This window comes from Suricata suricatta, chromosome 12 (genome assembly GCF_006229205.1).
Source record: "Suricata suricatta isolate VVHF042 chromosome 12, meerkat_22Aug2017_6uvM2_HiC, whole genome shotgun sequence".
Taxonomy (NCBI): Eukaryota; Metazoa; Chordata; class Mammalia; order Carnivora; family Herpestidae; genus Suricata; species Suricata suricatta.
The window spans coordinates 70,638-83,734 of NC_043711.1; the positions used below are offsets into that span (position 1 = coordinate 70,638).

The window sequence follows — 13,097 nt, forward strand, 5'->3', positions numbered from 1 at the left end:
CTGTTGGTTTATATCATTGTATCATTCAAGAGGATGAGGGTAGGATCTTTTTTTTAACTTTTTACTTCTGAACACCTGTCTAGTTCTGCACCTGTAAATATTCACTAAATATTCTTTGTTATTGAATGACTTAATGTCTTTAAATGAGTCTGATAATAATTTTGGATTCTCAGACTCATGGCTCAGGACCCAACACTTGGCAGGCTCTGGGAGAACCCTTGTGGAGGGCTGGTCCAAGCGGGTCATCACAGCGCACTATCAGGACCCAGCAAATAGTACAGAAGTGGCCTGGCCCGAATCAGCAAAATAGGAGACTTTGTTTAGAGTTTGATAAAGACAAAAGATATCTCTCCCACTGTGGTCAGCTAAATAACACCTCTCAAAGATGCCAGTGTCGGGGCGCCTGGGTGGCTCAGTCGATTAAGCTTCTGGCTTCGGCTCAAGTCATGATCCGACAGTTTGTGTGTTCGAGCCCCACGTTGGGCTCTGTGCTGACAGCTAGCTCAGAGCCTAGAGCCTGTGTCTCCCTCTCTCTCTGACCCTCCCCTGCTCACACTGTCTCTCAAAAAAATAAATAAAACATTAAAAAATATATATACATATATATAAAGATGCCGGTGTCATTGTCCTGGGACCTGAGACGTGTCACCTCATACAGCAGAGGGGACCTTGTCAAGGCCCCTGAGGTGCGGGTGACCCTGGGTCCCGAGGAGCCTAGCATCCCCTCAAGGTCCACACAAGCGGGAGGCAGACAGTTGGGTGGGCAGACCCCATGCTGCTGGCCATGAGGATGGAGGAGGGGTGGCAGGCCAAGGATGTGCCCTCTCTGGAAACTGGAAAAGGTGAGAGATGGGACCCCCTGGGGCCCCAGGGGGAACCGGCCCTGCCCTTGCCTGGGTGTTAGGACTTCTGAGCCCAGAGCTGTCAGAACCAGTGTTTGTGGTGAGTTGTTAGAGCAGTGCCCCCATCCTGGAGGCTTGGGCAGGGGCTGTCTTTCCCAACCTCTGTGAGCTTCAGTGTCCACCTCTCTGAAATGGGCACAAGTACATCTCCCCTTCACTGGGTCACTGTAAAAATCAATAAATCATGCAATAGGCATCAACTGATTTTATTATGGTGGTCAGGTGCATGTGGACACCAGCATGTGAGTTGGAGGTGTATGTGGACACCCAGGAGATTCGGAGGAAATGAGGGAGGGAAATGGGCAGCCAAGAAGCTGCAGAGGACAGGAGAGAGCGATCTGGAAAATAGCAGGGCCATACAAACCGCAGACTGAATGCAAGCATAAACGTTATTTTCTGTCTCAACCTCGATTGGGCCAACCAATCTGCCCTCCTGCCTTCAGGCCAAAACACTCAGAGCCAACAACACACAGGGTTAGGGTGCACTTGGGTGTTTACTGGGAATGGGATCTCAGAGGCCTGGCCTGGGTTGCTCACACTTTTTTGGTAACGCTCTTGGGGGTAGCTAGCTCGTACAAGCGAGGGGATGCCCGAGCCACCAAGGACGCGGGAGAAATGCGGTAGGGGTCGTAGCCCTCGTTGAGGTCTTTGCGCATTTTCGGCTTGGCCAGGGAGATGGTCCGGGGACTGGCCACCGCCTTCTTGGTGACGTCCAGCACCTCCCAGCGCGGATCTCGGTCAGGAACACACTGGTCTGACTGGGCCTTAGGCACTGGAGAGGGCAGGAGAGAGGGACCGAGTCAGGCACTGAGGCCTCAGACGTGCAGCGGTCAGAGCTCCCAAGTTCAGAAGACAAACACAGCATGGCCCATCCACTTGCGGGACCACCACACAGGTGCATGCACCGCGCACGCGCACGCCCCTCGGCCGCGAGCAGGAGCGAGGCGCCCGCACCCGCCGCCCCGTGGACGGACCCTGAACACACGATGCTCCGGGAGGGAACCGGGCACGAGAGGCCACGCGGGGTGGGAGTCCACGTGCGGGACCATTTGGAACAGGCTCGTCCATGGACAGGAAAGGGGCTCATGGGGGCCAGGGGAGGGGAAGCGTTGTGACCTCTAGGAGGGACGGGGTTTCTCTTTAGGGAAATGAAAATGCTAAAATTGACTGTGGTGATGGATGCACAACCCTGCGAATTTCCTAAAAACTTTTAAAATGTATGCTTTATTTTTTTACCGAGGTATGTTGAATTGTACGCTTCAAAAGGGTGAATTGAAAAGAAAAAAAAATACTTCAAATGGCCACAGGTCCCAGACAGGGACACACAGAGGGGCCAGCCAAAGGAGGGATGCTAGTGGCCGAGGATGAGGAGGGTGCCTGGCCGGCCCCTTCATCTCCCCCCTTCCCTGCTCTGATGCCTTAGCGGGGAGGGGTGCAGGCAGACGGGTGTGGGAGGCATCTCCTCTCCCTGGCCCGCACTGCACGCCAGGCGTGGCACTGAGGGCACAGGCCCCCTAGGGACTCAGCGCCAGCCTCCTGGCTGAGGCTGCCCTCCTCCCCCGGGCTCTGGCTGGTCTCTCTCCAGGCACAGGGCTTTCTGCTCTGGGCAGCATGGCTCCCCTCAGCCACGCATGATTACAGAGTGCCTGATTGGGGCTGCAGCTTTATTTGATTCCATTTAAATGAAATCAAACAACTCATTTAGATCAACTACTAGGCTGATTTTAATTTCACTGAAGTAGCCACACACAGCCACTGGCTCCCCTTGAGGACTCACGGCTTTCAAGAGCAGAGGCCTGTGGCTCAGCCAGGCTCCTCCTTCTCCCGCTGCTGGTCTGCTCCCCCCACCTCTTCCCCACCACCCCCTCTTGCGGCACATGGCCTGGGGACGAGAAGAGAAGTGGTCACTGGTGGTCACTGTCTTAGCCTTCGGTCCGCACGAGCTTCAGGACTCTGGGGCTGGAGGAATGCTGCAGCCTCCTCTCCATACTCCCTGGCCCAGAGCCTGTGCACAAACGGAAACGGGCCATTTGCTTTCTGAGTAGATGAACCCCAGCTCGGTGGGGAGACCCCCGGTGAAAAGAAAACAGGGTCCCTCCCATCAGGCAAGCACAAGTCCACGTGGGGCCATGACGGGGCAAGGTCACCAGAGAAGGACAGCGCTGTGCTGGACAGAAGACCCGTGAAGCGGCCTGCCGAAAGGGAAAGGCCTTAGTGCTCCTCAGGGCTGGGAGGACCATTGCCAGACCCAGGCTTCTCTGAACTCCTCTGAGAATTCAGGAGCATGAACACCGTCATGACATCTAGACTTTCCAAATCTGCCGAGGACAACTTGACAGTGATGACAGGGTCCTGGGCCACACGGCACACCACGGACACAGAGAAGCAAACCAGCCACGGACTGTGCCCACTCCCACTTCACGTGTGCTGTGTCTCTCCTGAAAGTGCTGGTCACACCCATTAGCAGATACAAGCCTGCTGGTGAAAAACACAGCCTTGTACTCCCTTCCAAACACACAACACACCCATGTATGTTTACATGTACATGGGAAACACGGATGCACATATACACAAGTGTGTGTGCACAACTACATGTATGTTTATATTCCAGACGTGTGTATGTGACAGGGACAGAGAGACAAGATGGTCTAACGCAGTGGTGCACATGTTCTTACGGGTACATTCACTTAACTGTTCATTTAACAAATATTAAGGGAATGGATAAATGAATGAACAAACAAAAGATCTCATAAGCACAGTTAGAAGAAGAGAGACAGACCAGGAAAAAATTATTTTACTATGTGCTCAACAAAGGATTAGTGATCATCTTATATAAAGAGCTGCTCTAAATCAATAACAAAAAAAAGGGAACTAGGAAACTAGGAAAATGATAGAACAGAGTAAATCAAAATGGCCAATCAGGCTGACACTGTGGGCCTGGTACACATCAGACACAGAAATATGCTGTGAGGTGTGTTAGCGGGTGCCGTGGAGAAGAGTCCAGGAAGCCAGGGGGCAGATCACAAGGTCCTGTACGCACCGAGAGAGGCAGGATCCCCAGGAGGGTCATGAGCAGAAAAGGACGGAGTCTGAAACAGGCAAGGGTGGCGCCCCAAGTCAGGTCAGAGGCTGTCGCTCTGGTCCAGGGGCAGACAATGGGCCTCACAGTTGCAGGGGTGGAGGCAGCTGTGGGCGTGCTCGGAAGGCAGAACCCACAGGAGTCCTCCATGCCTTGGATGTGGAGGGTGCCGTGGGAATGCCGGGCAGGGGGAGTGTCTGGAAAGGTGCATGCAGGCATCATATACACACACCCACACGACTTTGTGGATCTGTATGTGCAGTGGGTGCACACACCCAGAAGGAAACACACCAAACTGCATTATCTTTGGTTGTGGGATCCTTCTTACTTACGCTCCTCTACACCATACAGTTCTCTATGGTTCCTGTGTGGTGCTTTTGCCCTTGGGGAGCCGAGTACACATTTGTTTTAGAGGAAAGGGGAAGAATCAGGTAGATGCCATTTTACAGCTGCCCTTGGACCTCAGCTTGGCTCTTGGGTTGGTGTCTGGCCTCACACTCCACCTTGCTCTCCCGCACCCACCTACCCTTGCCAGAAGACCCAGTCAGGCCACATGCCCTCTCAGTTCCGATGCTGCGGAGTGGTGCCCTCTGCCAGCCCCCAGGGGAGTCTGCACAGACTGCACTAAGAATGGTCTACCAGTTTCTGGACAACTGGTTTGCAGTCTGGGGAGAAGATGAAGGAAAGGGGGCAGTGCAAATCTAGAAGAAGCAGGCCTGGAGCCAAGGTCTTCTGACGGCCCCCCCCCCCCCCCCCGCCAACCCCACGGCCTGCGGCCAGTGGGGAAGGACATGCGAGCCTGATCAGGAGCCAAGCCCCAGTGGAACCACTTACTGGCCAAAAGAAGGAGGCGATTATAGTCTGACACGTGTGGCTTGGGTTTTGGCATGGGGTCCCACTCTTCCAACAGGGTGGCGGGGGCCCTGGGCTTTGCCAGCTGTAGGATCCTTGTGCTGGGGATGGCCCTCTGGGCTGCCTTCGATACTCGGGACACCTGGAAATAATTACAAGGGAAGAGCAAAACAGTCCATGATTCCACATGGGCCCCTGGATCAGAAAGACCCCTTTAGTGTTCTTAAAAAAAGAAAAAAGATTGGGAAGTTCAGCAAAAGATTAGTAGCTATCACATATAAAGAGTTCCTTTAAATTGATAACCCAAAAATCAATATGGGTTTTTGTTTTTTATATGACTGCGCTAATCATGGAGGAGAGTAAACCTAAATGGTGAATAATCGTCTCTGTTGATCAGGGAAATATAAATTAAAACAACATTACATTACTCCATGCCCACAGACCTGGCAAAAATGAAAATGTCTGAAAAAATTGTCACGCCCTGGGAAGAATATGGGAGGAGATAAATCCTCATACATGGCTGGTAGGACAGTAAATTAGTACAAACACTTTGGAGAGCACTTGTGCTTCTCAAGCTGAACGTGCGCACCCTTGAAGACCACCACATAGAGAAGCCTCACACCGGAAATGAGCACAAGGAAGTGAGTGACGTTCACCGTGGCTTGAAGACTCTGGCAAACAGCTGGAAGCAAGCAGGTGCCCTGTCAGTAGGGGACTGGGGGTCGGTCGTGCTGCACTTGTGTGGTAGGGTGCAATCCCACAGGTGAAATAGTGTTTCTGTATAAGCCCCATGCACTGTTCTAGAAAACAGATACTGAAGGGAAAGCAAGAAAGTTAAGATGCCATGTATTTATATGGCTACGATGATGGTTGATGCGTCTGTATAATAATAAAGTTTAAAATGATGGATGTGAGGCAGAGCCAGAAAGAGTGGGGACGACGGAGAGGGAAACCCCGCCAGACATTTCACTGAGAAACTTGACCCACTTGCTCCATAGATAACTTCTTAGTGTTTTCCGGAGAATCCAAACACAACCACAACTGTCTGCTTTGATACTGTGCATCGGCCTACACAAACAGAGGGCCTAGCCAGAGCTCTGTCAGCTGATGGCTAATCATTTTCTGCCCCCACCCCCCAAAAAGTGCATACACGACATACTCTTCCCAGGCTCCCCTCTCTTTAGTGTATGTCCTGCCCCCTCCTCGACTGGCCCACCAGCTGGCTCCTGCACATGTGCAAACAGTCTGCCTGCAAATGAATCAAAGGGTGGGAAAAATAACGTTCAGAATGTGTCTGACCATGACAAAAGGGGAAGATGAGCTGGCCACTTCCGCCGCCTCTGGAGAGGGAGGAGGAAGCAACGGTCACTGTCGAAATGTCTCATACCTACGGAGGAGGCGTAGGTCTAAATAAACCTGTCAAAATGTTGGCGTACATTCAGGAATGCTTGTGCTTGGTGCCAGTGTATTTGTAATGTCTCATGTCACACGAAAGCTCTCTGGGCAGTACAATTTTTGCAGGAACCTGCTTGGAAGCAGGGGTTGGCGGAAATGACCACTGAAATTTGAGTCCCTTTCCTCTTAAAATTGTCTTCCTTAAAAATCACAGACGTTGGGGGGCGCCTGGGTGGCTCAGTCGGTTAAGCGTCCAACTTCGCCTCAGGTCATGATCTCACTGTTCGTGGGTTTGAGCCCCTCATCGGGCTCTGTGCGACAGCTCAGAGCCTGAGGCTGCTTCAGATTCTGTGTCTGCCTCTCTCTCTGCCCCTCCCCCACTCACTCTGTCTCTCTCTCTCTCTCTCTCTCAAAATAAAGACGTAAAAAATATTTTTTTAAATCACAGACACTATTCCTATCAATGACATCTTGGTGTTCACAATGTTGTGTCCCATCCAACCCTCCATGTCCTCTCTCCTCCCCACTCCCTGCCTCTCCCCTCCTCCTTTCTTCCCCCATGACCTGACACAGCTCAGGCCTGACTGCTGAGTGGACATGAGCCCAATACCAGGCCTGTCTGGAGAGGTGGGCAGACAGGCAAAGATTCACCTACCCATGCCTTCAACTAACACTGATGACCCCTCTGTGCCTCGAGTAAGGGAAGGCAAGCGCAGGGCCGCTGCCTCAGTAAGCAGGAGCGACGCAGCCCCTGTCCGCAGGCTGCCCACAGTCTGGCAGAAGAATGAACTGTCCATCCAGAGTCTATGCTGGGGGCTGGGAAGCAGGCTGGAGGTGGGGTTCCTACCACACTGGGCAGGAACAGGAGGACTGGAGGAGGAGAGGAGGCTTCTTGAGTACAAAGGGGCTACATGTGGCAGAGGAGTTCCAAGCAGCGGGACCCAAGTGGGTAAAGGCTGGAGGTTTGCTGAGGGACCTGCAATGTAGCCCAACAAGGCAGGTGCATGAGGGAGGGGAGGGCAGGGAGCACCAAGCCTCGCTGAGCCTTCGCTCCTCAGCCCAGGGATGTGGACTCTCCCAGGGACTAGACCATGCCAGAGTCAGATGCACAGAAGGGAGGAGGGGCAGGGCAGGAGGCCAGAAAACAGCAGGGGCATCTCCAGCTAAGAGGTGGGTGGGACCGTTCAAGAGGACAGTGCCCTCCTTTGGATCCTGGTTCAACCAAATTGACCATAAAAGGCCTTTTTTGGGGGGGGCGGAGGGGGGTTTTGTTCCTTTAAAAAATTTTTTTTAACATTTATTTATTTTTGAGAGAGAGAGACAGATCATGAGCAGGGGAGAGGCAGAGAGAGAGGGAGACACAGAATCCAAAGCAGGCTCCAGGCTCTGAGCTGTCAGCGCAGAGCCTGACGTGGGCCTCAAAGCCACAAACTGTGAGATCATGACCTGAGCCGAAGTCAGACGCTCAACCGACTGAGCCACTCAGGCGCCCCCCCCCTTTTTTTTAACTGTTTATTTACGTTTGAGAGAGAGAAACAGAGCATGAGCAGCAGAGGGGCAGAGAGAGAGGGAGACAGAGAATCCAAAGCTGCCAGCACAGAGCTGCCAGCACAGAGCCTGACACGGGGTTCGAACCCATGAACCACAAGATCATGACCTGAGCCAAAGTCGGACACTTAACCAACTGAGCCACCCAGGGGCCCCTAAAAGGCCTTTTTTGGGACCACTGGAAAAGTGAACACAGACTGAATACTCTGATATCAAGGTATTATTGTTAAATTTTTTTAGTGTGATCAGTTATTATGCTTGTCAGTTAGAAGTACATCCTGAAGTGTTTGTAAGAGAAATGGTATGACATCGGAATTAACTTTTAAACATTCTTGAAGTGGGAGGAGGCCTACAAAATAATCGTGTGAAAAAGTTCATCAACATATTCTTTAATGCGCAGTAAGACCACGGCGAGAGGCCAGCTCAAGGCAGCTTTCCTTGTGACAACCCAAACCGGGAGCAGCTCAGATGCCCTTCAGTGGGCGAGTGAGTAAACAAGTTGTGGCCCACCCGCGGGACGAAATAGGGCTCCGCGCTAAGAAGGCATGAACTGCCAACACTCTCAAGAATCAGACACGTTAGCTGAGCAGTAGGAGCGGCCGCAAGTCTGCGGCTCACTCCCGGCACTGGCGAGAAAGGGAAGCGTGGGAATGGAAGTCAGGCTGGCCTTGCCAGAGGTCATGTGTCAGGCCTGAGCGGGCGGAAGATCAGACCCTCTGCAAAGGGCGTGCTGATGCCCACATGTGAGCGGAAGGCCCGGGCCCCACCCTGAGCCAACATGAGCAGGGAAGGTGGTCCCTGAGCAGGCTTCAGGCAAAACAAAGCTCTGTCCTGAGCAGAAAAGCTGGTGAATTCTGTGTGTTCAACTGAGCGGTAATGTGCAGGCCACTCTGGAGTCTGTCTGTCCCTTCTGCTGCCAACCTCCAGCCCCCGGCCCCCGGTTGAGGGGGATGCTCCAGAGCAGACAGACCAAGGCACCTACCTCACACATGTTTATGCTCCAAATGTTATGCCGGCTCCTCGGGGCAGCCAGTTCCCTCAGGCGGTTAGAAGCTTGGTATTCCAGAGTCCGTCGAGGAATGGGCCAGACGCCGGTGGTCCTAAGGGACATCCACATTTGACACACCAGCCCGACCAGGGGCAGGTCTGCACGCTTCTGTGTGTGTTGTCTCTTCTCGGCCCGTCTCTGATTTGGGGGATACGTGACAGCCTCCTGGGCCAGTGGAGGGTTCTGAAAACACCTCCGGGAAGGGATTCATTAAACGATCCCCAGAAGAGGGCTCCTAAGTGTTCTCAAGGACAGAGATCCCCTCTGCCAAATCACCCAGCTCCATGTACAATGGCTGTCTTCCCATTCAGCACTCCCCTGTCCTCCTCTGTGGTGACAGCACCTCCCCAGGCCTCTTCCCCACACCCCTGTCCTCTGGACTGAGGGATAAGAGGGTGTGTTCCACATGCACTCACCACAGGGAGCTAGGGAAAGCCCACCTGTACTGAGCTTGGGGGACCTTAACTCACGTCAGCTCTGCCCGTGCCCCTGAAATACAGCCACGTTTCATCTATCTAAGGCAGACTCTTCATCTTCTCTCATCTCCAAGGTTGGAATGCAGCTTATAAATGCCGTCAGCAAAACGTCAGAAGCTCCCCTACTTGCATGTGCTCTGACGCAGTTGTTGGCACTGAAATGGCCTCGGCTGAGTTATGTGCATTCCTAGATCTACAGGTATTAAGCCTAACTGCAGTTTACGTTATCTTCAGATTACGCTACGATTCAGCATTAAAGTGAAAAATTACTGTCACAAAGACAGGCATAAAGACAGTGTGTGGGGCTTGTCAACCTCTCTGAGTCAAAAAGTAATTCAAAACATTCAGGCATATTTCAGCTAATTTATTTCAATTATTATTTTCCCTTTTACGTGCATAAAAATAGGTAATTAAAATCTATATCTAAATAACTCTAAAGATCACTTTTAACAAACATGACAGTTTTAAGTGATAAGAAGGAATTGAGTTAAAAGTTGTATGTAATCGGCACTTTCAACAATAGCCAAATCATGGAAAGAGCCTAATTGTCTATCAACTGATGAGTGGATCAAGAAGATGTGGAATTTATATATACAATGGAATACTACAGGGCAATGAGAAAGAATGAAATTTGGCCATTCATGACAACATGGATGGACCTCCAGGGTGTCATGCTAAGTGAAATAAGTCAGGCAGAGAAGGACAGATAACATATGTTTTCACTCATAAGTCTAACAGGAGAAACCTAACGGAGGACCTTGGGGAGGGGAAGGGGAGAAAAAGAGTTAGGGAGAGGGAAGGGGCAAATCATGAAAGATTCCTGAATACTGAAAACAAACTGAGGGCTGAAGGGGGAGGGGGAACGGGGATGGGGAGTGATGGTCATGGAGCAGGGCACTTGTAGGGAAGAGCACTGGGTATTATGTGGAAACCAAATTGACAATAAACTATAAAAAAAAAGTTGTATGTAAAATAATGCCTTGGGATTGCTAGCTTTTGGGGCCAACAAAATCCATAATGGTGATAAATAACATTTATTGAACACTTGCTAGGTCAGGCACTGTGCTAATAAGTACCTTTTGTGGATGATCGCCTCCTCCACCCATCCCACAGGGGGAAAGCTGCGTCATAGGAGTCAGGACATGAGGCCACAGGCCCCAGCCCTGTTTGAGGTCAGGTCATCTACTCCTCAGACCTAGACTCTCCCCATGCTACACCCTGTCAGGGAAAGGGGGAGGTTTCCTGCCACACTCTGCCTTCAGAGTAGCCCACCCAGCCTTCCTCCCCTTACCTGTCGTTGTTGAAATACTCCGAGTAGAACCTTTTAGGTCGAGCTAGTTCCTCCACTCGGTGGGTCACCGCTACGCAAAAAAAAGAAGCAGCCCCAACTTAAAAACCTGCCCACCTTCAGGGGTTTCCTTCTTGTTGAATCCAGTGTTCCACTGGCTAGAACAAATGGCACAATGTGAGGCACTGAGTACCTAGACAGCTGAGCACCAGTCACCTTGCAGAGGAGTGACTTTGGCTGCCCCCATCCTGGGACAATGGTCTCAGGGGCCTGAAGCCCCTCACTCAGGACACACAGGATAGGAGCAACAGAGCTAAAATGGGAGCTCAGGCCAATCATCAGTTCCTCAACAGAGCTCAGTGTGGCTCCAACAACCCACTGGCTGGGAAAGTGGATTTTGGTCTGCAGTTCGTACAGGCCTAGGGTTTACAGGGGCTTCGTGTTCACTGTGAGACAGATTCTAAACCCCCAAGAGAGAACCTGCCATATTACTTTTCTCCAGGAAGAGATTTCTTGAAATGTTTTATTTGAAGCAATCCACTTCTCTCAAAAAGTATAGAAACCATTGCAGAAGGGAAGGCAAAGAGTCTTTTAATAAATTTAATATCAACCCCCATTTTGGCTGTAGTGCCATTTGGGATTCCCCCTAGAGAGTCTGCCCCACACCCCTCACCCCAGGACCAGCCTCCTGAGGCTCTGGCTCCTCAGGGGACTGAGGCCAAAGATGAGACACCTGGGGGAAGAGGGGTGGGAGATGGGGAGGATCAGCAGGGAATTCTATCCTGAGGTTAGGGCTAGGGAAGCCCCAAGGTCTCCTCAGTCGGAGCTAGGCATGGGTTGGAGTGGAATGGGGGTGACCCAGCCCTAGGAGGCCAGGGACAGCATGTCAGACAGGGTGGCTAAGCACCAAAGCTGGGACATGGGCCACCTCTGGCCAACCCCTGAGCTAGATGACACCTGATGGAGAAGTGGAGGTGGTGGGCGGGCTCAGCCTACCTGGCACTGTGATAGTGAGGGTGGTATCTTCAAGAAACCTCTCTGTCCAGTACACAGAAGGCCTGGAATACACCGAGGTGTGGCTCAGGGAGAAGGAAACCAGGGCACAGCACAGAGACAGTGAGGCACAGGCAGGGTGGTTGGAGAAGGGAAGACAAGTCGAGAGGATGTGGAGAGGGGCAGGTCAGAGAGGCACGTGCAAAATGTAGTTTATTCTGAGCCGGGCTGATGTTCAGAGAAAGGGGAGATGGGAAAACGAAAAGGTGCAGCTAAGGGCAGAGCCCAGGGGCCTACTGCAGGGACAGACCCGCTCCTTGGCTGGGGGGACTGGCGTCCAGACCACCAGGGTAGAGTTGAGGAAGGCCCTTGGGGTAAGGAAACCACCCATCAGAGGGCACTTTCCCCCAATCCTTGCCCCTGGAGAGGATAGATCCCCCCGTGGCAGGAGATAGAGGTGCACCTGGGACTCACCAGTAGACACAGAACTTCAAGTTCCTCTGGCACGGGGTCACCCAGGCATAGCCCTGACAGCAGCACCCCATCCTGTGATGACATGGCCCAAGCCCCTGCCTTTGCTCCGCGGCTCCATTCTCTCCAAGGCCTCACTGTCTCTGGGCAGGTTCCCAGAGGCCACCCGGGTCTCGCCTCTGGAGCCCTGACTTCTCACCTCCCTCTGTATCTGCCCCCAGGTCATCATGTGAGTGACAGAGGAGTCCAGACAGGGCTAGCGAGGGGTGAACACTGGCCAGGGGGTGGGGGGACCACCAGGAGCTGCCCTCCTCCTTGTGGACCCCCTCCCCTGCCTCCAGTGAGGCTTCCCACAGCCCTCACCTGTCTCTCAAGACTTGCCAGTTGGTCTTGGGCTTTGCCAACTCAAAGGCCCTCCTCCTCTTCCTGCTCCTGGCTGAGGAGGCGCTGGGGAGCCGCTGGGAGATGGACAGCCGGCTTTGGGAGAGGGGAGTGGTGAGCGGGCCGCAGGCCCCGCCCAGGGAGGCGCCTCACCCTCAGAAGGGGCGTCCCTGGGGGCGGGCCTGACATCGCAGACACCTGGGTGGACGTCCTACCTCCCAGCCAGCCAGATACGTAACCCCGGCCAGGTCACTGCCAGGCCGCCCTCGCGAAACGCCAAGAGACCTGTTCGCGGCTCACTACGTCTCATGAGCACGCGCGAAGTGCCGACTGTGCGCCAGGCCTCTGGAAACCCGGCCCGCGAGGAACAGCACCAGGAACAGGCAGCGCCCGGACGCCTGCCCGGCCCCTCGCCGGGGGCCGCGCCTGGCCGGAAGCCCCCCACTGAGGCCCGTCCCACCGGCCTGCGCCGCTTGTTCCCGCGGCAGGCGTCCTCGGCACGAGGGGTGCGGGTTCGTCGCACAGGCTCCTTGAGAGCGGGGGCGGGGCCCGTGCGGGGCGGCGGGGGTGGCGGGGGCGCGGAGCCCCGCGGGCGGGAGGAGCGCCTGCTGCTCGCCCTGCCGGAAATCAGCCCCTGCAGGCGCCGCGCCCACCAGGCACCCCC

General features: G+C 53.5%; 1 protein-coding gene across 7 annotated transcripts in view; it reads right to left on the reverse strand.

Annotated features, from left to right (window-relative positions):
• Window positions 1–1,092: 1,092 nt before the first annotated feature.
• THEG (theg spermatid protein) overlaps window positions 1,093–13,097 on the reverse strand; it is a 12,910-nt gene continuing 905 nt past the window's right edge. The window contains exons 2-9 of one of the 7 annotated variants that reach the window (XM_029917216.1): window positions 12,416–12,529; window positions 12,056–12,127; window positions 11,585–11,646; window positions 10,592–10,661; window positions 8,759–8,876; window positions 5,490–5,647; window positions 4,816–4,975; window positions 1,093–1,674 (exon numbers count right to left, since the gene is read on the reverse strand). In XM_029917216.1, the coding sequence (XP_029773076.1) occupies window positions 1,468–1,674; window positions 4,816–4,975; window positions 5,490–5,647; window positions 8,759–8,876; window positions 10,592–10,661; window positions 11,585–11,646; window positions 12,056–12,127; window positions 12,416–12,529 (961 nt within the window). In that variant the 3' untranslated portion in view covers window positions 1,093–1,467. Of the gene's footprint in view, window positions 1,675–3,678; window positions 3,992–4,815; window positions 4,976–5,489; window positions 5,648–8,758; window positions 8,877–10,591; window positions 10,662–11,584; window positions 11,647–12,055; window positions 12,128–12,415; window positions 12,530–13,097 lie in introns of those variants that run through there. The other 6 variants (XM_029917219.1, XM_029917217.1, XM_029917218.1 and 3 more) reach the window with 6 other exon arrangements.